At 50.0% G+C, this 24,155-nt stretch overlaps 1 protein-coding gene across 1 annotated transcript in view; it reads right to left on the reverse strand.

The window, feature by feature from the left end:
• The window catches only part of poln (polymerase (DNA directed) nu), a 75,777-nt gene extending 53,038 nt beyond the window's left edge, over window positions 1–22,739 (reverse strand). Inside the window, exons 1-16 of the mRNA XM_036551802.1 lie at window positions 22,675–22,739; window positions 21,032–22,178; window positions 20,139–20,193; window positions 19,138–19,274; window positions 15,418–16,185; window positions 15,020–15,189; window positions 13,646–13,758; window positions 13,052–13,229; window positions 12,841–12,889; window positions 12,693–12,753; window positions 12,392–12,456; window positions 6,663–6,746; window positions 6,160–6,255; window positions 5,216–5,272; window positions 4,240–4,293; window positions 3,418–3,483 (exon numbers count right to left, since the gene is read on the reverse strand). Of these exons, the coding sequence (XP_036407695.1) occupies window positions 3,418–3,483; window positions 4,240–4,293; window positions 5,216–5,272; window positions 6,160–6,255; window positions 6,663–6,746; window positions 12,392–12,456; window positions 12,693–12,753; window positions 12,841–12,889; window positions 13,052–13,229; window positions 13,646–13,758; window positions 15,020–15,189; window positions 15,418–16,185; window positions 19,138–19,274; window positions 20,139–20,193; window positions 21,032–22,178; window positions 22,675–22,739 (3,165 nt within the window). The remainder of the gene's footprint in view (window positions 1–3,417; window positions 3,484–4,239; window positions 4,294–5,215; window positions 5,273–6,159; window positions 6,256–6,662; window positions 6,747–12,391; window positions 12,457–12,692; window positions 12,754–12,840; window positions 12,890–13,051; window positions 13,230–13,645; window positions 13,759–15,019; window positions 15,190–15,417; window positions 16,186–19,137; window positions 19,275–20,138; window positions 20,194–21,031; window positions 22,179–22,674) is intronic.
• Window positions 22,740–24,155: the final 1,416 nt, after the last annotated feature.

Consider the following 24,155-nt stretch of genomic DNA (forward strand, 5'->3'; position numbering starts at 1 on the left):
TGCAGGTAGAGTTAGTGGTGAGGGTCTGGTCTGTGCCAGCCTGCCTATATCATATCCATTATCGTATCCTACTGTTCTTTCAGTTCACTTTCATTTACACGATGAATGAAAAATAGGCAGAGCTAAAACCAAGACTGTGAACCTCACAATGAACCTAATTTATCAAATCCTAGACCCTCTGAAACCTTAAAACAAAAAACAAGGCCATCTGCACCTAACTTACCAAAGCCAATACCATATGAACTTAAGATATGAATGTCAATACCATATAACCCTGAGATGTGATGGTCAATACTATATGAAGCCAAGATATGAAAGCCAAGCATCTCTGAACCTCCAATAACAAACCCAAAACCATATGAACCAAAAGCATCTAAAAAGTGAACCTCCAAGGTTTGGTGCCCATTGAGCTTGCATAGGTAAGTGCTACGATCTATGTGCTATGACACAGATGACTGAATTTTTCTCCTGTGTGTGTATGTGAGGATCTGTTATGATACAGCTGATTGAGTCTATTCTTCTGCGTGTGTGTGTGTGTGTGTGAGCGAGAGAGAGAGAGAGTGTGTATGTATGTGTGTGTGTGTGTGAGGCAGAGTGTGTGTGCCTGTATGCGCGTTTGTGTGTGTGTGTATGTGAGATGTGAGAGAGTGTATGTGCGTGTATGTGTGTATGGTGGGGAGTCTCTGCGCTGGAGGAGCTCTCTGTGCCGGAGAAATGCCCAGACCTCCCAGCACTACCTCACTTCACCCCTTAGAAACACCCTCAACGCTCAACACCCTCTAACCAATCAAGAACAACTCCTTCCCCTTTAGCAATCCTCCCGTCCCGTCCTCTCCTCTCCACTCATCCCTCTCCGTCTTCTCTCTTCTTCATTCCAGCGCTCCCTCCTCTTCCTTTCTTTATTCCTCTGCTTGTGTCCCCCCATTCCTCTCTACCACCCCCCACCCCTGCAGCCTCTCCAATTACGGCGTGTCATGCAGACCTTCCCCGTCCTGCAGGCTGAGTCTGGCTGCTGCTGAACATCTCAACTCCTGCCTCGCGGACTGATGAATAATTCACAGCGAAACGTGCCTTTCTCCTCTGGGGTGGGGGTTGCCATCACGTTCACGGTTGCAAATGTATCCAAAGACGACAAGATCTGAGCCCTACCCGGTTCACAGTGAGACCGGACCAAAAAGCAACTCACGCTGGGCCTGCCCGCTATGGCATGTAATTCCTGCGCACGTGTGCTTGCTCTGCAGAGAACAGCTCCCTCAGCACATGCTGTTATGTATATGCACAGCAGTACACAGCTGATAATTGATGTAAGGCAAACAGACAGTAATATCCGCAGCCTGATGCTGCAGTCTTCAGAAGTCACCCTGTCATAGAGACGTAGATGTAGTGTTTTTAATGCGAAGGAGTGTGCTGTAAGTACACAGACTGAGAGACCTGATCTCGTGCAGGTAGACTCACTGACTCACTCCCAAGTCTGACACTTCCATCACCCCGAGTCTCAAACTCGCAGTCCACACAAGCAGAACCAAGCACAGACATTGTACATAAACCCCCCTTCACTCATTCACTGGCAGGTGCACAAACACTCCCACTTCCTCTGACCTCTTGCTGTTCTGTGACCGTGACTAAAATCACTCTCTCTCTCTTTCTCTCGCTGTGTCACACATACACACACACACACTCACACACACACACCCACACGCACCCAATCACACACACTTACAAACACACACAAATTCATACACTCACACACTTACGCACACACGCAAAAGTAAGTGACAGGAATACACACTCAGTCCTACGGACACACAGACATGCCCTCACTTATTTTAGCTTTGTGCCAGCTGCACAGCCAGAGAACACAGCATGTGTTATATAACCCTCCAAATCTCCTCATTCGGCCTGCAAAAACAGCCACCTCATAGGCTGAGCGAATAACACTGTTTTCCCCTCAGCGCAAGCCATCGTTTGCAACTACACGTGCTTTTCAGGTTAGCTAACAAAGCTTTTGTTTCCATAGAGATATACTAAACAGAGAAGCAGAGATGCTGAGGAAGACCTGAAATGGGCAGCAGGAAAGGACGAGGGACTGTGGGAGTTGTAGGCCCAGCATTAAAATCAAGTTACAAAGACCTGTCACACCCCAACAGTCACTTTGAAAACCTGCAGCAGAAAGTACCATAAACATCCGCCAATACTACTGTAGCATTGTAATATTATTGCTGGTAAGTTACGTAAACATCGAGAGAACACTGCATTGGCTAGGAGACGAATGTGGAATGCGGAATGTCATAGGAACACTGTGCCTGTAAGAGCAGGTTAATGTCACTATACTTGACACAGGTCACCATGACGATTCCATCTACCTTGGAAACAGAATTACAAGAATGTTCCAAAGCATTACGGGCAATAACTCAATGTAGGCAAGAGCCGGGGCGGCCAGAATCTAATCGGAATCGGCTGAAATTCAAATTTAAATCTTTATCTACGAGTGCAGACCCTGGAAGCTACGCTTCGTGTGTGACCCCATTCAGGGCACCACATTAGACGGGACACTATTATGTAAATCAAATAGAGCTTTCAGCCAATCTAATAACGCTACGCCATGGCCGCTGAAATGCTCTGAGCTGGAGAGCCCTGCTAAGGGGGGGGGCAGAGTCCAGCTGAAGACGAATCACTCAAACATGAATGAGAGAGACGGCAACGGCACTCAGGGGCTCCTTTTGTGCTCCTGGTGTTTGTTGCCGCTCTCCAAACTTTAAAGGGCACTCCCAGTGACTTTGGAGAAGGCAGGCTGCAGCAAACACCCCCTGCGCATTGACAACACCACAAACAGGCAACTTTGCTCTCGCCTTTGTGATTAAAAATAACCTTCAGCGAGTGCGGCGGCTGAGCTGGAAGGAACTGGACAGAGTTCGCTTGTGTTCTTAGGTTTTGAGCTGGAGCTGTGCTGAGAGCAATCTCTGACTGTGCAAAAATAAACCCGCAAGCTCCCCCCCCCCCTCTCGCCCGCTCTCTCTCGCCCGCTCTCTCTCTCTCTCTCCCTCTCCCTCTCTCTCGCCCGCTCTCTCTCTCTCTCTCTCTTTCTCTCCCTCTCTCTCCGCAGCGGGAGCCAGCTTCCTCGGCGATGCTCGGAGGGAGATCTCAGTGTCCTGGGCAGCATTTGGCAGCGCCGACGTGTCACGGTTTGTCTTATGGGAGCAGAGGCATCAGAGAGAGGGGGTGAGGGAGAGAGGCGAGAGTGAAGGGCAGCGTTCGTAGCGAGGGGCAGGGGGGAGTGGTGAAGAGGAGAAACGGTGACAGAAAGGGGCTGAAGGACAGAAAGGAGAGAGTGAGAGCCAGTCAGGAGGAGGAGGTGTGAGTGATGAGAGAGGGAGATGTGGGGAAAGTGGGGTGGGGGGGATGGGGGGGTTGACTCACAGGTTGCTTGGCTGACAGCCGGCCGCTGACTGTGCTGGTCTGGTTCCAGGTGGAGGAGATGAACGTCTAGGGGAATCCCAGAAAGACGTCAGACAGGACAGCCCATGGCTGTCAATGAATCCAGAGCGTATGACAGACACAAACACATGCTGCACAATGCACCAGAAAGAAAGCCCTGTTCACATACTCACATGATTTGCTAAGCTATAATCCATACCCACATCGTCAGAAATGATACTGATCGGCCGTAAGATATCTATTATCCAACTGTCTTAACACACCCCTCACACAAACACCCCACTGAAACCCTCTAAAGCTTTCTGCTGTTGCTACAGCCGTTGACAAGCGAAACCAGCGGGAGGCCTTCGGATCGAATCTCCATGCATCTGACAATTGCTGCTTGTCAGAGATTGCTGAGAATTTACAAAGCGCGCGCCCAGCTCACTTCCGCCATCTAGTGTCTGCTTCATGAAACGATCAGTTACACCGAAACACGCCTCCGTAACTCTGTGCAGTGAACCGAGTTTGGGTTTGACACCACTGCAGCAAAAAAAGGGGATCTGTTGTGCATGGAGAAACCAAACAAGCCAGAGCCATTTCACAGAGAGGAGCGCTGATCCGAGCGGACAGCTCTGATCTGTTTCTGACTAGATGGAAACATGAGGAAATGCCGGAGGGGCCACAATTACAGTTCAAACAAAAAACATGAGATATGAATCATGAGACATGAGCTCATTAACAATAAAATGCCTAGCCTTGTGGTAGGGGCTGGAGGTAAGTGGAAATGGACAGGGAAAGGCATTTACTGCACAGTAACCCTACCTTTTTCATGCATGACAAAATCCCGTCCACGAAGGTTGATTTTATCTTATGAACCTGCGAGAAACAAACACCATTTATGAGAAGCTCAGTGGTGCTCATACATGCAGACACTGACGTCGCGTATGAGATTGAATTTATCCCAGCTCTCCCTACCGCTGCCACAGCCCCGAGAATTACGGCTTGCAATTACTGCTCAGTGACAATTCATCTTCACAGAACCCCCCCCCCCCAGCACTGGGTGTTCCTAACTCACTAGAAATGATTTACCATCAGCTATGATTACCATGCAACTGGTACATACTGTACCCTCTTCCAATTCACCTCTTAGACGCCAAACCTTACATCTCAATCTAACATGTTTCAAAGCAACAAACATATGAGGTTTTATTGTGGAGCACTGGTTATGGAACTGACTGCAGGTTAAATGCCAGGTCTTCCACTGCTGTTGCCCCCTTGAGCAAAGTGTTTCAATAAGTGACCAGCTGTATAAATGGATATGTACAAAATTCAAGCCATAGCATCTTGTTTCACACTGAAGACGTTTTAAAGCACGAGGCTGAGGTCTAAAAATACATACTCCATTTCTGAACAGTTAGAAAAAGTAAAAAAAAAATTGTCTGTTCCCCTGTCATGCAATATTTAAAATATTTAACAGCATAGTATTGAATCAATCAATACAGAACTGAAATCTCACCTCACAAGGTTATATGTCAAATGAAAGCAATGCTCTGTTATTGAGCAAGAGAGATGCAGTAGGCAGGAAGCCCCCTTTATTGATTGGCATCTGCACTCTGCCAATCAAACAGAAGCTTCTATTCTAGAACCTTCTGCCCAGTGTCCGGGGTCATCCAAGGGTCACAGAGCAAGGGACCAGATGTCAGAGGCCCATACTACATGCATAGAACAGCCACTGTCTTAACACACTGTCCTCACAGCACAGCGAGAACAGAGGTATCAGAGAAGCAGGGAAAATCACCTGTCTGTATTCCAGTATGATCTTGGGCAGTGGATGCAGGTCCTGGAGTTGCAACAGCTACATAAAGAGAAGATGTGAGGGGAAAAAAGCAGAGTTATTATTGTATTGTTTATAGCTGATACTTAAATTCAAATAATGGTCGGTGGGTGCTACCAGGCTGAATACTTCAGCACACAGTGCATGTGGAAAAACTCCCCTCAGAACCACGGACAGCACCCAGACAGTCACGTATTACGCACAGCTGAGAGAGAAGGCACATCTAATGCTCCGTCTACTTCATGTGTCTCTGACTTCTGTTCTGCACTTTTTAAATTTAACGCTGTCTGCCGCCGGTTCTTAAAAATAGCCGAGTCAGACAGCGGCCATTACGCAACCTCTCTGGTCAGGTCTCAGCGCATGACTGGCACTCTGTCTACCTGAAGCGACACACGCACAGCGGTCCAGGAAAAGCCCAGCCCTCGCCGCCGCCGCCGTTTCCTGGGCTACAGCCAAGCAGCAGCGGCATGATGCAGGCTTCAGCACTTCAGCCGAATAAACAACTGTCTCCCCAAATGTCCAGCTCAAGTGAGACGAGGTGCTGCTGGATGTGTAAATAATTGTTGCAGACTGCAGGTGGCCGCATCGTTAACTGAGCAAAGCTCCAGCACAGGACAGTAGAGCTGAAGAGAGAGGGGAAAGGAGTGGGGCGGGGGGTGACTCATGACCCCACACCCATGTGATTTGTGGGCTCACGTCCTGGGTGGGAAAGCACGAGTGCACCACTGAGCAAGGTTCCACTAAGTATCGGCATGAACCAATCTGAAGACGAAAACTGTAAAATGTCATGTGTTTCTGGTGTCCACATGATATTGAGGTGCATGACACCCGTCAGCAGAGAGTGCCTGGGCACCCAGTGCAATATGAGGAGGTGGCCAGGGGCATGCTGGGTGGGGGGGGGGGCTCACCGCTGTCTCAGAGGTGGACTGCTGCTGCTTGAGGACGGTCCTGGGAAGCTTCCTGCTGTCACAGCGCTCCTGCAGTCGCAGCTTCTCAAACAGAACCTGCATCACAGACAGGGAGGAATCGGACGCAAACGCCCAGCATCCTACAATCCCTGAGACTGCCGGAGCCCCTTACTCCCACCCTCCCACCCAAATGGGGGGGGGGGGGTCAGACAGCCAACAGAACCTGAATCAAACAGGGAAGCAGTCAGACATAGCCAACAGAACCTGAATCAAATGGGGGGGGGAGTGAGACAGCCAATAGGACCTGAATCAAACAGGGGGGAGAGTCAGACACAGCCAACAGGACCTGAATCAAACAGGGAAGCAAATAGAACCCGAAGCACAGTGCATAGACAGGACTTGGGCTAAGACATACACCAACCTCTGACCCTTGTGACATCAAAAGCACAGGAGAGCAGAGAAAGCAATGCAATCCTCTGACAGTCAGACAAAGAGATACTGACCAATCGCAGCTGAGCGCTGCTGGACACCAGGAACTGCTGGCCAGCAGCTTTGTGTGCGTCCTGCTCCAGCTGCTTCAGCTTCGCCTGGAAGCACAGACCACGAGATGGATGAAAACAAAAAGAGAGACAGGAGAGACCGAGAGAGACAAACAGAAGAGAGCGAGAAGGAGACGAGAGAAGAAGGGAGCAGGAGGCACACAGGATAGACTGACAGGAGAGAAGAAGGGCCAAAGCGAAAAAGACACGAGGAAGAAAAGAGAAGAGAAACACAAATGAGGACAAGAGACACAGGAAGCTAGGAACAAACAAGACACAACGGGTGACAAGAACGGAGGCGACAGGACACAGGAGAGAGGCACAGAGAGAGAGAGAGACAGGTGGGCAATGGACTGCGACAGGCAGGTCAGCAGCTTTACGTGTTACATGATCCCGAGAGAAGGAAGGGGCACAGAGCAACAGGCTGGATTCTGAGCCAAAGAACGGTCAAGCATAAAAACTAATTACGCACAAATATCGGTGGACACTAATCCTACATATGTATTTGTCACTGCTAATAGCTTAAAATTCCAACCTGGAAGCAGCTCAGTGGGAATTTGCACTCATGTTTAACAACCAGTGTCTGTTCTCCACCATCAACCTTGCCCTGCACCAGCCTTTACGGTAAATTACGAGTATCAGAGGGGTAAGAGAGTTCTGTGAACCCAATCAACACGGTGCTTGGACTAATTCCCTCCCCCACGCTGATTTGAGACAGCGTGGTGTTAATCCAGCTGCTTTAATGTTGACGCGCAGAGACAGGCTGGGAGTGACTCAGGCAGACACAGCGGGGCTGTTTCACTCGGTGCCAGCGTCAGCTGCTGCTGCTGTGGATTAATAACAATGACAATATTAAACTTCACAAGCCAACGGCCCCAGATCAGAACGGGAGCAACAGACGGAGACTGGGCGTTGACACGAGACCATACCACTGTACACCACCAATGCAAGACTAAACCACGGTACCCCACCAACATGAGACCATACTGCTGTACACCACCAACTCGAGATTAAACCACGGTACCCCACCAACATGAGACCATACTGCTGTACACCACCAACTCGAGATTAAACCACGGTACCCCACCACCATGAGACCATACTGCTGTACACCACCAACTCGAGATTAAACCACGGTACCCCACCAACATGAGACCATACTGCTGTACACCACCAACTCGAAATTAAACCACGGTACCCCACCGACATGAGACCATACCACTGTACACCGCCAACGCGAGATTAAACCACAGTACACCACCAACACGAGACCATACTGCTGTACACCACTAATGTGAGACCATACCGCAGTACACCACCTCCATTTGAGGGAGACATGGCTTAAATGCGTTGCAGTGAAGACTAATGTACACTTCAAGTGCCACTGGTTTCTCACAGGATCTCAATCCAACATTAATGCGGTCACCTTACAGAAGCCTGTCTTCAAATACACTGGATGTCAGCTCACAATGAGGATGAACATAGGATAAGACTACATTTGCCACAATGAGGCACAGCCATTAGGGAAACCTGCCTTGTAACCAGAGGGATGACTGTTCAGATCCTGGGAGGGGAAACTGCACTTGCTTTACCAGTAAATATCCATCTGTATAAATGGATACTACGTTAGTCACAATGCCAAAGAGCATCGGCGCAGCACATCAGAGAACGCAGTTCTCTCACTCTGCCCTGCGTCACAGACCTGGTCAGAGCAGTGCCATAACGCTGCCCTTACACCTCCCTGCCATGCACACACGCACACACGCGCTCACAGACACACAGCCGTTAGACTGGCTCTAAGCTTTTAAGCCCCGGACCAGCACGCTGCAGTTTTGTTCCTATTACTCCGTTTGATTGCCGCACTGCAGCTCGGCGAGAATTCAAACCCATAATCCCCACAGGAACATGCTGAGGAAACTTTCATTTTCGGTAATTATTTGAACATTCTTCATGACATTTTTTAAAAAGTGTTTCATTTTTCCCTCACGTTCCACTTGTTTTGGGTTGAACGTGTGGACCTCTGGTGAAATGGGGAAAAGGGGCAGACAGACCCCTGCTGTCCGATGGAAGCCCTTTCTCTCAGTTGCGAGGTCACAGAGGTGAGAGGACGATGCCGATAAATGCTGGCCTGACTAAAGTTTCAGACCAATGCCACATGCTCTTCCTCCTTCCCTCTCACTCCGCCCACTGTTGCTATGAGCATTAGATCACCTCACAAATGAGAGACATGCTGCCACTGTAAAGATTAGACCAAGAGCAATGCTTACCCAGGGTGACAAACCGTTCTCTCTGTACCATGCACGCTGATACCTCGACAGAGACAAGCGAGTCTCGCTCATTAAACATAACTATTTACTTTAAATCATTCTTTATCAATTGCCGTCATACTGGTTGACACTGTGCAGTACGTGTAAACACCTTCTGCCTTCTCCAACCTATTCATGTACCTAGTGGCTTACTGATTGCAATTCCCGCCCTATGGAGAGATACAGAGCTTGTGCAGGGTGCCCGAGATCAGACCCAGACGAACAGGGAAGGGACCTAAACTCAGACTTGCCTCTCCTGTCTATTGGCTCTCTCCACACAACCCTTTCAGAGCCCTAAGGAAGTCCCCTCTCTCATGGCTCTTCCACAGACCTGTGACATAATGACTTGTGTATATGTGCTGTAACATACGTTTTCTAACATTTACAGATGTTGATCTCAGTAGACCTTTTTGCCTGGAATAATGGATCATTTCTCAGTTTTTACCATTTTGCCTCCCTCGGATTTGTCATTTTTATGGAGATACGCTGTGGAAAGTGGTTGTAAAGGTTGGAAATCTGACTGTAAAGGGTGACAGATACTGATTAATAGACACTAAGCTATGTGACTGTCAACACATAAAGCTATTCCACGATAAATCTGATTTACTGAAGCAGCTGCATTCTGCACAATGAGGATGCTGAAGAGTCAGCGTTTGCACATAGTCCTGTCTGAGGCTGAACGAGTATTGCTTCACTTTATGTTACGTTACGTTACATTACTGTCCAAATCCAGAGCGATTTACATAGGTTGCAATTTTAGCCATGTATACAGCTGGATATTTACTGAGGCAATTCTGGGCTAGTTACCTTGCCCAAGGGCACAAAAGCAGTGCCCCGCCCCAGCGAGGTACAGAACCACAGACCCTGCCCCTTAACACTACACCACAATGCTGCCTGTAAATAGCATCTCTCCAAGAGCTTGGCTGGACTGATGAGGCATATGGTGATTAAGAAAACATGTTTATGAACTCAACAAAATAAAGAATGAAACGGAGCGCTCCACTTGTGGACTGACAACAGGATTCTTCGCTTGTTTCTAAGTGACTTTCTGAGCTGCAGAATCTGATGCTGTCAAGATCCAAAGCGGCTCTGAAAAGGAAAAATTACCATAATCTTCAAAGCAGAGATGCAATAAAAAAAATCTGTAAGACAGCTTTCAAAGCCAAGGAAATCCTCTGGTCCATTTTGTTTGGGCGCGCCATGGTGCACCGCGCCAGGATCAGTAAGATTTACAGAACAAAAACAAAACACATCAAACACAGACAAAGGGCTGAGTGGAGTGCTCCCTCCTCCATAAACTCCTCTGAACCAGGGAGTGTGTGTGTTTGCGTCGAGGTGTATATGTGTGTCACAATGATGTGGACGTTTCTGTGAAAGAGCATATGTTTGAGTGAGTGTGTCAGATTGTGTCACTGCTTTTAATTGATTATGTTTCATTCAGCTGTAGAATGTGTAATGGTCTGGATGTGACTTCAAGTGAGAGTGATCTGAAGTCCTTGAAGAAAGAAAAGCACGAAAAAAAGAAAAGCAGAAAAGTGTGAGTGTGTATGTGTGTATGTGAGTAGTGTATGTATGTACATGTTTGAGAGTGTGGGTACATGTATAAGAGCGTGTAACCGTGTATGATAATGGCATCTCCTTCTGTAGCTAGGTGCTGGCACAACCTCAGGACTACCCAGGTGCATGAGAAAAAGTCAATCATCTTCCAAATAATTTCACATCAACTCCTAGACACACAAGAGAATAATGCATTACTTTCATTTAAGTATTCAAAGATATAACAAAATGAAAGCAAATCAAGGTCCACAAGACTTTTGGGACACACACACACACACACACATTTTCAATGGCTGGTTGTTTGCGGGAACTATCAACTAACAGGCATACATGGCATGAGGCAGTACAACCACTGCAAGAACATGTTGATGTTTTATATTATAAAGTTTTAATAATATGTGAATGCAATAATTCTTTTCTTTCCTCTCCAAGAGCTGCCAAAATTTCCCCTAACAGGCTCTGCAGCTCACAACACAATTCTCTCACTGGAGGAGACAAGACACACCGTGCTATTTATAGACTGGCAGAGCACAGCAAGATACAGGACACATACTAATATTCAGCCCAGTTTGAGAGTGTGTGTGTGTGTGTGTGTGTGTGTGTGTGTGTGTGTGTGTGTGTGCACGCACGTGGCTGATTATCCCTCTTCAATAGACTCCAAACATCTGCTCTTGCAAGGCAAGAGGCAAAAATAACTCTAAATACTGCTCATGTTGCCTGTGTTAAAGTGTAACACAATCATCTTCTGCAGTAAGCAGAAAGAGCTGCCTCTCTCCTCACCCGGCCCAATGACACTTATCAGCACAGAGCTCAGGGGAATTAGGCATCCGCACAGCAAGTGCAAGAAAAGTGACACCACCTAATCTGTTTTTTCCTGCTCTTTTACTGAGGTCTGGTTTTACCTCTGCATGCAGAATGAGGCTGAACTTGAGATACTGCAAGCACTGCGGGCAGAGAGACCCAGACTGCCTGCTCTCAGCTCTGAGATTCTGGCAGCGATACAGCAACTGACTGATGCTGAATGGGCTGGACAGCTCAGAAAAACTGGGCGGGACACCAGTCCCAAGCCGGGTCAAGACTGAAATCAGTCTCTTCAATTCTGAGAGCCAATGACAGAGGTGAGAGGTGGCATTATTGATAGAAGGCCACACACTCCACATCTCATACAGAACACAAGCCCGCAAAGGCGCAACTGCAGGGTGGACATTAAAACCACCAATCATGCGACTCACAGGGAGGGCCAGAGTAACAGTTACAACTGCTCCAGATGGTCCAGATATATACCCACTGCCGATTTCTGTGAGACATCTTCCTTAAATACAAACACTGTGATGCAAAGGCACTAGATGTGCATGCACACCCACACGCACAGGCACACGCACACGCATGCACACACACGTACATTCATGAGTGCGCACACAGACACGTGCGTGCGCGCAAACGCACATTTATGTGTGAGGACACACACACACATATTCACGCACGCGCACACACACAGACACACACCCACATACAGGCACAAACACACACACACACACTCTCAGACACACAGAGATACACACACACATAGAGGTATGCACATACTCATGAACACATACACACTGACATACACAGGTACACATGAGGGGGAACAGTGGCGTGGGGGGGGGTCACTCACAAGGCAAACAGATGAAACCACATATCATTCTTCTACCCATGTATCAGTTTTTCTTGCTTTTTTCTCAGGTTTATAGGAAATAGGATAGCATAGGATACTTTAAAGGTAGTCCGGGGAGGCCTACAGTCTAAGGGAGCAGGAGAGTGGATTGTGTGAGGTAGAGGGGTATTTACCCCCAGCATCTCTGAGGTCCTCTTCAGAGCCTCCCTGTCCACATGGATCTGATGGCTTTCCATTGCTGCACAAAACAAAAGTCAGTTTAGCAACTTCAAGCCACCTGCTGCACACACCTGAGAAGTTTCCACACAGCAGAGTCCAATCAGCAAGCAGTGTGTCCGTTAGAGTGATGTCTCCCATAATATAAGGAGCATAAGGGATGGAGACACTTGGCTCTTACTGGACTGTGAATGCCCTGCAGCTGCTACCCACGCTAGCCTGGACTACAGAATGAGAGAGAGGGAGAGAGGGGCTCACCTGCCAGCACCGGGATCATGCAGAGCTCCACGTTGGAGAAGAGCTCCCACAAGCCCTGGGTCTGCAGCAAGGACGTGCCGGTCAGTGGATGTGGGTGAGTTATGAGACACACACAGGCGTGCAGGTGCAGTCAGAGACAGAGACTTGCCTGTAGGCTGGAGCGCAGCTCCGCCATGAGCCGGTAGAGCTGACAGAGGCTAGTGCTGATGGGAGAGGGCTGAGAGAGGGGGAAGAGACAAAAACAAGGAAAGACGAGGAAGAGGAAGAGAGGAGAGATTAACCAAGATGGGGGGGAGAGAATGAGGAAATGGCTGCCAGAAGTAGAAACTGTCCTCCTCTATGTCATGCAGGAATACAACTTCCTAAACACAGCGGAGAGCGGAGATGATGCTCTCACCTTCCTGGGAGGCGGGTGTACTGGGGGGTCACTGGGGGCTCCCCACTGTTTGGTTACTAGGTCCTGGAAGCAGGAGGCGGGGTTGGCTGGGTCCAGCAGCCAGGCAGCAATCTGAGGGTCCTGAATGCGGCACTGGGCCACTGTAGGGCAGAGAGATGGAGCAGGGAGAAACAGCAGGTCTGACGGTCGGCTTAACCATTGGACTACATCTAAAGCAAAGTCACCACCAGACCACGGGATCTCTAGTGGGCAATGTGAAAACGGGGAAAATGTGTTTATTTTAATAACTGTCTTCCTTCAAGGGCAACACAGAAGTGCATAACAGAGAGAAGTATACACACAAACCGTCGCACCCATCAGATACATGCAATGCCTCAAACCTGATGCAAGATCTTACTGGTGCAGCATATGCACCCACAGCATGTGGCTACATTGACACTTAATGTGTCCAATGGGTATCTGGGTAGAGTTCCTGACAGCAGTGAGCTCGCAGGCCTGGGTTCATTACACGTCACATTCAAACACACAGCCTGAGCTCATTCAGACAGCCCCCTGCCTTGCTTCCAGCTGAGCTCTCTCCCGAAGTGCTGCAGCAGGGTGCGGAGCAGGTCCTTGGTCTTATAGCACACCGCCAGCTGCGCTCCACACACCACACGCAGGACCACCTCCCTGGAGGGGAAACAAACCGGGAAATGTAAGGAGGGCGCGTCGTGGCCTCACACGGATACCCCTACGCTCCTCGGCCGGCGGGTTTCAAAATTCCCCTGCGTAAACCACAGAACGCGGTGAGGAGGCACAGCTCGTTATAGACCAAACCTGTACTCAGCTCCAGCTGTAGAGGCCCGCAGTGCGAGACCCAGCCTGTAGAAAATGGAGCTGTGTGGACAAACTAGCGGTGATTAAGCGTGTGCAGAAAAGCTGCTCCCCCCCACTGCCCTTATTCTTGTGACTCTGTAGCACCTGCGCTTTATCTCTGGCCTAAACTGAGGTCTCACTTCCTTGGCAGTGTGGTTTGCCAGTGATAATGAAGAGACCGCCGCCATGGAGGAGAGCCAAGGAGAAAGCGCTACAGTGAGAGGGCGCTGATGCTGGGGCACACTCAGTGGAGCCAGGAAGGAAATAACGCATGAACTGACATGATCTGTTTCTGGAAGGTCATCTAGGCATCATTTATATTCAGGATAAAACCTAACATAGCCCTAACATAATGGGCACTATTTTTTGAATGGTACAGGACACTTCCCACTTCTCTTAGTTTTGTGGTTTTGAAAAACCCCTTAGGTTTTATACCCCCTCCCCCCACAAAAACACAAAAAATGGTCAGCGCAAACAGAAACCCTGGGTGCTCTGCGGTGCTTGGCCCCGCTACTGCAGGTGAACACAGTGGGGTCTGCAGTCCCCCAGCAGCACCACCCTGGCCTCCACAGGACCACAGACTCACCGTTCCCCTGCTCCTCTTCCCGTCCGCCTCCCCGCCGGGTCAGCACATGCAGGCCATTTGTGCTAAACTCCTCATGCATATTTAATCTCCGCAGCGCCTCGGAGCCGCGGACGGTGCACCACAGTCGCTCAGGCAGTGGAGGAATCGGGGAGAGGGACGGGGGCGCGCTCAGGAGCCCCCCGACCCCCTCACGCTCAGCTCACTGCCCCTCCGCCTGCCGCTAAAGCCCATCGCTGCTTCACACCACACCCCGAGCGTATCCAGTACAAGCTACTGCTGAGGAAGAGGAAGACATATCTGCCTCCTCCTCTCTGCTGACTTCCTGTGGGTATCTCCAAGTACAAGTGCTTAAATTCAAGATGAAATCAGATCAGCTGACAACCAAATGGGAAAAATAATAGGAACTAACTAGAATTTAAAAAAAAAAAACAAAGGAAATGAAAGTCAGTTAGATAAAACCCAAACCGGCTGCCAGTTCTAAACCCTGACCTGGTGAAGAGGTCCTGGGTTTGGTCCGGTTCCTGCTGCGCCCAAGCCAGCCGCTGCTCCAGCCTCAGGTATATGAGACTGCCGGCCAGGCCTGGACCCTCCTGCGGCTCGGTCACGCCCACCTCCCTCTTCAGCAGAACCAGTATACCGGACACCGAGGGGGAGGCTTTCTGCAGGGGAGTCGCATCACGCACCAGCATCAGCGCTGACATCACCATTAACCAAAGCATCAATACCAGACCAACGCTGACCGACACAGCATGGATGCGTCCACATCAGCAGCAGCAGCACCATAGACGCTACAGGCACTCATTAACACAAGGACTCTATGCTCTGCTCCTTCCTCTGCACCTGTGTAAGCCAGTCGTGCAGCTGTGCTGTGAAGGGATAAGGCCTACCTGCTTAGGGCTCAGCTGGGTGCTGCCGTCCTGGTACACCATGGTGAGCACCAGTGCCTCCGCCTGCTCTGCTTCCTGCAGCAGCTGAGCTCTCTCCTCCTGGCTCAAACGGGCCACGTCCCGTACTGCGGGGTCCGAGCTAATGACCGAGGAGGATTTTGGGAGCTCTGGCACCTCCCCGGCCACCCGCTCTTGTTTCAGGGGTTTGGGGGTTTTGGCCCCTCCTCGGCCCACCCCCTGTTCTCTCAGGTTCAGTGGATCACCCTGTTCCCCTCCAGCCCAGCCAGACCCCTCTCTTTGTGGGGGTTTCTGGGTCAGAGGCACAGTCATCCTCATCTCAGACCTGTGGATGTTCGGGGCCTCTCTGTCTGTCCTGTGCAGGCTGGGCTTCCTGGCTGGGGATGGTCTTAGGGCTCTGGTGGTTTCTGGGACTCCTCTACTCCCCTCCAGTTGTCCCCGTGTCCTGTGATCTCCCTGGGATGGTCGCGGGGGCTCCCACCTCCCTGTCTTCCTGGGAGCAGAGTTTTTAGGTGGAGGGGAGGAGCACCTCCTTTTCAGTGGGACGTCCCCTGCGGTTGCACCCCCAGTGCTGTCAGGGCGGAACGGAGATTGGGACCCCTCTGTCGGCAACAGGTTGGTGGGGCTAGGGACGTGGATGGGGCCCGTGGAAGTCAGCTCGATGACAGGTAAAGGAGTACAGCTCTCCCCTGCTGAAAGTGGGTCCTCCAGACCCAGATTCAGATGGGACTTCAGCCCGCTGCTGCTGACCTGTGAGGAGCAATACAGAGAGATGCGTACAGCGCTTGATAGAGCACATTAGACTACATCACAAAGAGCACACAGGGTGAGAGCACATTATACTGCATTATACAGATCACATGGAGTCAGAGAATATTACACTGCATTACACAGATCACATGAAGTCAGAGCACGTTATACTGCATTACACAGGAGGCATAGAATCAGAGCATATTACACTGAGGGAGCTGAGCTAAAGACTCCCAGTTCGTTGCCTGTGCACGCACGCCAGTCCCAGCTTATTGCCGGGAATCTCACTGTTACTCTGAGAGCCTGCATCCAGTGACCATGTGTCTGAAGGTCTGCAGAGGACAGGCCGTTTCAGTGAGATGCTGTCAGGTGTAAAGGAGGCGGGAAAGGTCAGGCGATCTGGAGGGCGAGGACGTGTCTCAGGCTGCGCCTCAGTCTGGTGTCCTGGCAGCAGCGGCAGCAGCAGCTGCTCAGGGCTGCAGGGTCTGGCTGGAGGTCAGAGGTCGTTCTCCCTTATAAGGTCAGGAGGAAGTCTGCCTGTCGTTGCCCGCTCCTCCGCTTTTTCCCTCCAGTAGGAGCGGGAAGCGAGGGCGGGGTGACTTAAGTCTAACTCTGCGCTGCCAAAAAAGAGGCTTCTTAAAAGTACTGCACAACCTCCCAATAACCTCTTACCTGACGTAACGCGAATCTCCAGCACCCAGGTCCTCTCTTAATTCAGCAGAGGCCCTCAGCCACTGCCAGAGTGAATTAATGGTCTATTATCTTTCACATCTGCCCCATCTAAAGTTTCGCTACTCTCATTTTAGAAATGATATAGCAGTCTGCCTGTAATGCTGTTGAATAGATATCCTCAAGTCCAGAATTAATAACCCATCAGACATTTCAAGTCTAGACTCAAGAGAACCACTCAAGTCTGAGACTGGAGAAAGTCCAACATCTGTTGTTGTAACTGTACAACTTGTTTCCTTCTCCTTAAACTTCCAACAAGATGGTAAAAAATACATACTGACAAAAAAAAATAAAAACAAAAAATTTTGAAAATGAACAACCAACCACTTTTTCAGAAAATACATCTATCCTTCTGGCATGACCCATTAGGCCTCTGAGAGTGAGCTTGCCACTGCATCAGCAGGGCAGAGGTTCAGTATCAAATTGGTATTCCTGTCAGACAAATGAGTCTCTTGTTTACATTGTCCAGAGGTTTCACGCGCATGCCAAATAACCCCCCCCCCGTCCTTCCTCACTGTGAGCTTAATGAGACAACAACAGTGAAAATGAGGACAGAAGACCGCTACTGCGGCCTGTTCCAAGCACGTGAGCAAGGAGCAGGGGACACAGAATTTTTAAAAAACCTTTTAGAATCCCCCAGAACTTGTTATTTACTGTTTTTCATTATTAACAAATTCAGCACTTGATGCAAGGGAGACCCCCTGCTGTTACCTTTCCTTTAAATCTCGTGGTACTGCAAGTACAGTAAGTAGGGTATTTAAATCATCACAAAGAGATTATAACAAAGACACAGATAAAAACATACAGTACATAGCTAAATTGGCTTCATATGAAGTATAGAAATGTAACAAGATCACAGAAAATGCAATCAAGTAAAAGAAATTAGCTGCCAAAGGGTAATGGATATTTTAATGTAGTTACATTCTTCATCCTGCAGAACAACTGTTTACAGGTTCAGGTATCAAATATGAGCAAGTTCCCTGCCGGCCTATTTAAAGGTCATGACCCAACATTGCTGTTGCCTCATATTTCATAGTACAAGAGAAGACAAGACAACACACACACACACACACACACACACAAAGAACTATAACCATGCCACGATCACATCATCCCCGTTAATGTGCCCATCACACAGTAGTGTTGTTCAGCAAACAATCATTCAAACTGGGTGGCTCATTTGTCCCTAATCAATTTAGTGCACTGCTAATTGACATGGCATACTCCAGGTAACCTTGCCCACAACAAAACATTGTCACCAAACTGACTGCTGTCCAGGTTAGTTACAGGGAACAGCACTGAGTCTGTGTCACTGAGCACCGGGGGTACACCTGTCCTGTAGAGGCTCCAGAGAGGTACTCCAGGTCTGACAGTTGTTTCAGTACAAGTTGTACTGACGGAGTGTTCACTACAGTGCTGCAGTGTCTACCTTGCCCTCACTCTGTCTCTATCGGTCTGCCCTACTGTCTCTACACGCCCCTGAAATCTACAGCTAGGCTGGCCATGTGCGTGTGGAGCCAGCTTCCACACTGTGTGTGTATGGGGGCGTGGCACTTTAACAATGTGTGTGGGACATGTGACCATAGGAAAAGATACAGTCACTCCCATAAATCTCTTCTTAGAGAGGACTCTGCAATACCCTTGGGAAACAAAGGATCCCTTTCAGAACAGAAATAAGTGCTGTACTGGATAAATATGACTATATTTATCTCAGCAGCCTAATATATACACCTCTCAGGTCTTGTAATGTTTGTTGTGAACATCCTGAACAGAACAGCGCCAATCTCAAAGGCCCAAATTTGAAGAAGTGGTACATTTACATAACGTAGTGCTGACTACAGCGAACTGTGTTAAATACCTCATTGTTTGCTTTATTTTTGATTCAGTTTTTAAGTGCTTTATTGTATGGTGTTATTTTAACTCAGCTTTCAGTGTTAAACGCCTCATTGCTTGGTGTTATTTTAATTCAGCTTTCAGTGTTAAATACTTCATTGTTTGTGTTAAGTCAGCTTTCAAATGCTTGGTTGTTTGCTGTTATTTTAACTCAGCTTTCAGTGTTACATACCTCATTGTCTGGAGCTATTTCAGCTCAGTTTTCAATACTAAATATTTTAACTTGCATTGTAAACACCAACAATTTCTGTCAAATTAACAGCCTTTCTCTTCTTTAAACTCAGTTGTCAGTGCTAAATAGGCCATTGCTTGGTGTAATTTTTTAAATACCTCACTGTTACATTCAGTGTTGCCACCGCTGGCCGCACTGTTGGGAGAGGGGTCGATGCACTCCTTGGTGCTGACGCCCCCCTCGGGGTGTCTCTCGATGTGACGCTCTTTGTGCCAGGAACACACCGCCGGGGCTCCTGGATAGAGAGAGAGTCACATCACAGCCCAGAGTCACATCGCATCACATCACATCTCAGCGAAGGCTGGACCTGACGGCAGCCTGTACTGTACTGGTGCCAGACAACTGCCACTCCAGGTAGCTCAGGGCCTGTCTGCCTGTGATGTCACAAAGGAGGAGGAGGCTGTCCGAAGCTCTAACTGACAGCTGGGCTCTGAGTCTCCGAAACTACTCAGGCTGTGGAACATGCAAACTCTCTTCTGCTCTCTACTACTGATTCTCTCTCTGTAAGGACAAACATTACATAAAAAGCATAAAAAAGCGACCAAAGCATTTCTATCTGCTTACTGCAAGCAGCACAGATAATGCTGCAATCAGCAGGAAAAACACTGCTGGAGTCAAATGCACAGAATGGCAAAGTGATCAAAAAGCGGCTTCCTTTAATCTCTTTCGTATTCTTAGCACTGGGCCTTTATGCCTTGCTCTGATCACACGTCCGCTGAACTTTCCTCAGGCTGTGGGTGATCTGAGGAGAGTCGGGGTTGAAATGAAGGCGGCTGCTTCGATGCTCACGAAGGCCTTCACTTTACCGCCACCTGCTGGCCGCTCGCAGCACAAGCATGCCCATATGAAAGTGAGGGCTGCGCTTGTCAGCAAGATTGATGTTTTGTGGCAGCAGGCAGCCTAAGACATTCCTGAATCATTTCTGCCCAGTCAGCGCTTGATGTTTTTGTCAATAACTGCCTGTGTGTGCGGAGATTCAGAGAGCGTGTCTTCAGTGCTGAGAGGCGAATGACCTGTCAGCACAGAGGGGCTGCTTTTTTTTTATTGGCGAAGATCAGAGGCACAGAGCAGTCTAGCACTGCGGAACGGAGGGATTCACCTGGGGGCTCGGGCGTGCTTTGCTCTTCCTCCAGATCAACGGAATTCCTCCGCCTCTGCCACAGGAGATCACACTGACAGAGCGGTGGCCGAGAGGCAGCGCGCGTGGGCAGACAGGCGCAGTGCAGCACACGCCCCTGCAAACTGCGTAATTCTGCCTCACCGCCACCGAGACGAGGGCGCCGAACCCCGCAACAAACATTTAGCTGCGTTTAGAGTGAGGAGCCAGCGCACCCCTGGAGCCCAGGACTGCCGTGTAATACGGCAGGCTCTTTAAGGGGAGCTAGACTGTTACCGGGCGAGACGAGTCAGCTGGGAGTAGAAATGATTTGATTGGCCGCAGCTACTGGCTGAGAGGACCTCATTGGCTTAGTATGTTCCCAAAATGTCAGGCCACCACTTCCTCCTCAAGATGCTTAGATCCAGAGGTAGCTCAGAAGAGTTTTTAAACACAGACAAAACACACACAGCAGAGTGCAAATAAACCTTCTGAGCTCATCAAACGCTTTCTCTAGGCGAGGTTATGGAGGACAAATGTGAACCACTGACGTAAATATCAACATAGACCTAAGCAGTTCAATATGCTTTTTTAGGTTGCTGACTGAGCCCACAAAGCTGCAGGTATTAATGTTTGGGCAATGAGACTTGGCTCTCATTGTGCATACCCAACACGCACTCGTTCCCAAACGGGAGGACGTGATTTATATTGGCCCCTCCCACCTCCTGCAGATGAGGCTCCATTATTTCCAGGGCTCAGTGTACCACGGTATTGATGGATAGAAGCGGCTATAATCTGCCCTGCTGTGTTCGGCTTGCATGTGTACTGCACCTACCTGGACTCCCAGTGTGTTCTCTGTCCCTCTGTGCTGTGTGTGCCCCCAGCATCTCTCTGACCTTCCTCTTCTCTGAGTGTCCATCTCTTTCTGACCCTTCCCTGTAGCCCCCAGGCTGAGCTTCATTCTGGCCCCTAGCCCGGTCCTCCCTGTAGCCTCCACTCTGAGCTTCATTCTGGCCCCTAGCCCGGTCCTCCCTGTAGCCTCCACTCTGAGCTTCATTCTGGCCCCTAGCCCGGTCCTCCCTGTAGCCCCCAGGTTGAGCTTCATTCTGGCCCCTAGCCCGGTCCTCCCTGTAGCCCCCAGGTTGAGCTTCATTCTGGCCCCTAGCCCGGTCCTCCCTGTAGCCCCCAGGCTGAGCTTCATTCTGGCCCCTAGCCCGGTCCTCCCTGTAGCCCCCAGGCTGAGCTTCATTGTGGCCCCGAGCCCGGTCCTCCCTGTAGCCCCCAGGTTGAGCTTCATTATAGTCCATAGCCTGGTCCCCAGCTTGCTTCCTCCCTGCTGCCCAGCAGAGTCCACCTGGGTCATCCAGCCCTGTGTAACTCCAGGCTGGGTCCATCCTGACATGCTGGACTCCCCTCTGCACTGTGTATGATCCTGTGTCTGACAGCGGGCCCTGTCTGCAGAGGCTGGCCTCCTCTGCCTCAGCCACGCCAGCCCTTACTGGCTGCTGCAGTTGCCCAAAGCGCAACCCCTGTGGTAACAGCCTCTGTATGCTGCTCTCAGCCTGGTCACCTCCCTGCGTCACGCTGTCTCCGAGCAGCGGACATGCCAGCCCTCTCACTGACCACGCACCTCCACTGCAACCCCTGTCTTGGTCCTTCCCCAGGCCTTTGGCCTGTCCACTCTCTGACCCTTCCCACCTGTCCTCTGTGGTCATGTGATTCTGTGGCAGAAGCAGGTGTTTCCCAAATTGCCACTGGCAACCCCGTGGCCCTGTCTTACTCCTGTGGGAATCGCAGTCCCCCTGCCCCACCCTCTCCCTCTCACTGTGCTCTTCAGCCCCCCCTGTGCCCTCCCTGGTGATGTCAGAGCAGGGCAGGCACACCTTGGCACCTCCTTCCCCCCGTAAGGCAGCGCCCTCACTGTGGGTCTCCGCCCGGTCCGGCTCCACCGCAGGGATCCGTCCCCCGACCTCAGCCTGCTTCCCCTGGGGTGTCCGCAGGGAAAAGCGGCTGGCAGACACGGGGTCCCTCTCTCCATTCCTGCTGTGGGACACATGACATGTGAATTGTTCCACTCAATCCCAACAGCCAGCCAAATGCAAGCGCCAAACAAGCCGGGTTACACTGGCTGCCAAATCTCAGTGAGAGCTGCTCTACAGCAGGCTGAGAGAAGGAGCTGCACTTCAAAACGTCAAAAATAGACTTAATAACAGTTATTATTTTATTCTTTTTTTAACACCCTTCTTCATTATGAAAAGCTGACAAATGGCTCCCTGACATTTTTTGCAGCAGCCTTATTTGCGGGCACTTTTCATTGAAAAAAAGTCAGAAATGGCAAAATGAACACTGTTTTTGAGCCTATTTTTGGCCTCGTGGAGCCTGTGTCTCTCCTCTCAGCTTGCGCACTGAGCGTGAGCAGGGTGGGTCGTTCTGAATGAGCGCATCCGCCGAGCTGGGTGCGAGCGGAAGCTCTCCTCGGCCCTGGTCCTGGAAGTCAGCGCCGGGTCACTGACAGATGGTCCATCCACGGTTCACTCACCAGCCCTTTTGGCACGGCGCCGGGGGCTCTGGTGGAAAAGTACCGGCGTGCCGGGCGACGCCCATTTCCTCCCACTAACGTCCCACAAGGAACCGCGGGGAGGCAGCGAAAAGCTGTCTCTGGCTGAGGAGGGGGCCAGGGGGGGTCACCTCAAGGTCCCCAGCAGGGAGACAACCCCTGGACCAGGATGTGAAATGCAGCACAAGCCGTACAGCTTCTGATGAATGCTGCATGAACGCTGTGATGAATGAAACGCAGTCTCTGCCCACTTACACTAGCCCTGGTGGATCCGGATCCACTGATATCAAATAGCGCAGTGTTCTGTGAAATCTGTGGGTGGATCAATGGTAAATTCGAGGTGGACCCCCGTCTTCCAGCATTCACACTGGGTATGCTGCTTCTTCCCCTGGGACCAGTCTTTTTTTCCACATTCCACTATTTAACTCTGATATGCTAATTAAAACAGGACAACGTTCCACCTCCCAAACTGCCTCCCTCTGTAACCTTCCAGCCCTATCCCTTTGTCCAAACCCTCACATAATTAACCTATGCCCTCCACCTCTCATGCCTACCCCTATGTACAACACACCCCTGCTCCTAACCCCCATCTCCTCCAACTATCCCATTATACCGTGTGTAACCTGCCCCCCTCCCCCCTATCCCTCTCCACCACCTCCCATCTGTCTCATAACTCCCTCTCCAATACCCCTCCCCCCTTTCCCTTCCCTCCACACACTAACCTGCCTGCTCCTCTCTGCTCCCCTGTGGCTGAGCGCTCTGGAACAAGGCTCCGGCTGCCGTCCCGAGTCTGCCTCAGCCATCCGCCTGATCCCTCCGCTGCTAAAAGCACAAACGCTCAACACTCACTCCAGCAAGGACAACGTGCCCAATTCTCCTCCGTCCAGCACGCATTCGGCACCCGTGCACTCATCTTTATTAGATCAATAAAACCCTGCAAATCTAATCACAGTACTTATCCTCTCTCACCCTTATTCATTTTGAGCAGGAAGTCAGAAACCTGCAGACAGCTCAAACCTGAAAACTGGACCATTCAAGCGTTATCAGAGCTGACACCGGTTCTAATGTGTCTGCCAATCCTCAGGCCCATTAGAGCCCTCTCCAGAAGGCTGTGGTGTCCAGTTTCCAATCAGTTCTCCAGTGATTCATTCTCTCGCAATTCATTCAAAGGGACATGTGGATTACCAACCCATCCATACGGCAAACATATTTAGGAATTTCCAAAGTGCTGGTGTGTGAACATTTTGGCAACATTTAAAGGGGCTCTTCTGTCAACAGCTACCATTTCAGATGTTGTGCAGCAATTATGAAAGCAGCTCTCTGCTGAAGCAGCAGTCAGTACGAGGAACCAGGTATCAGTTGAACTGTTCAGTCTGCGCTTTAGTCTCTGACCATTTAAAGACACTGAATAAAAAAAAAATGAATAATGTTTTTAAATAAAGACTACTGATCTTTTGCCTTGT

The sequence above is a fragment of the Megalops cyprinoides genome, chromosome 18 (assembly GCF_013368585.1).
Source record: "Megalops cyprinoides isolate fMegCyp1 chromosome 18, fMegCyp1.pri, whole genome shotgun sequence".
In the NCBI taxonomy this organism is placed as follows: domain Eukaryota; kingdom Metazoa; phylum Chordata; class Actinopteri; order Elopiformes; family Megalopidae; genus Megalops; species Megalops cyprinoides.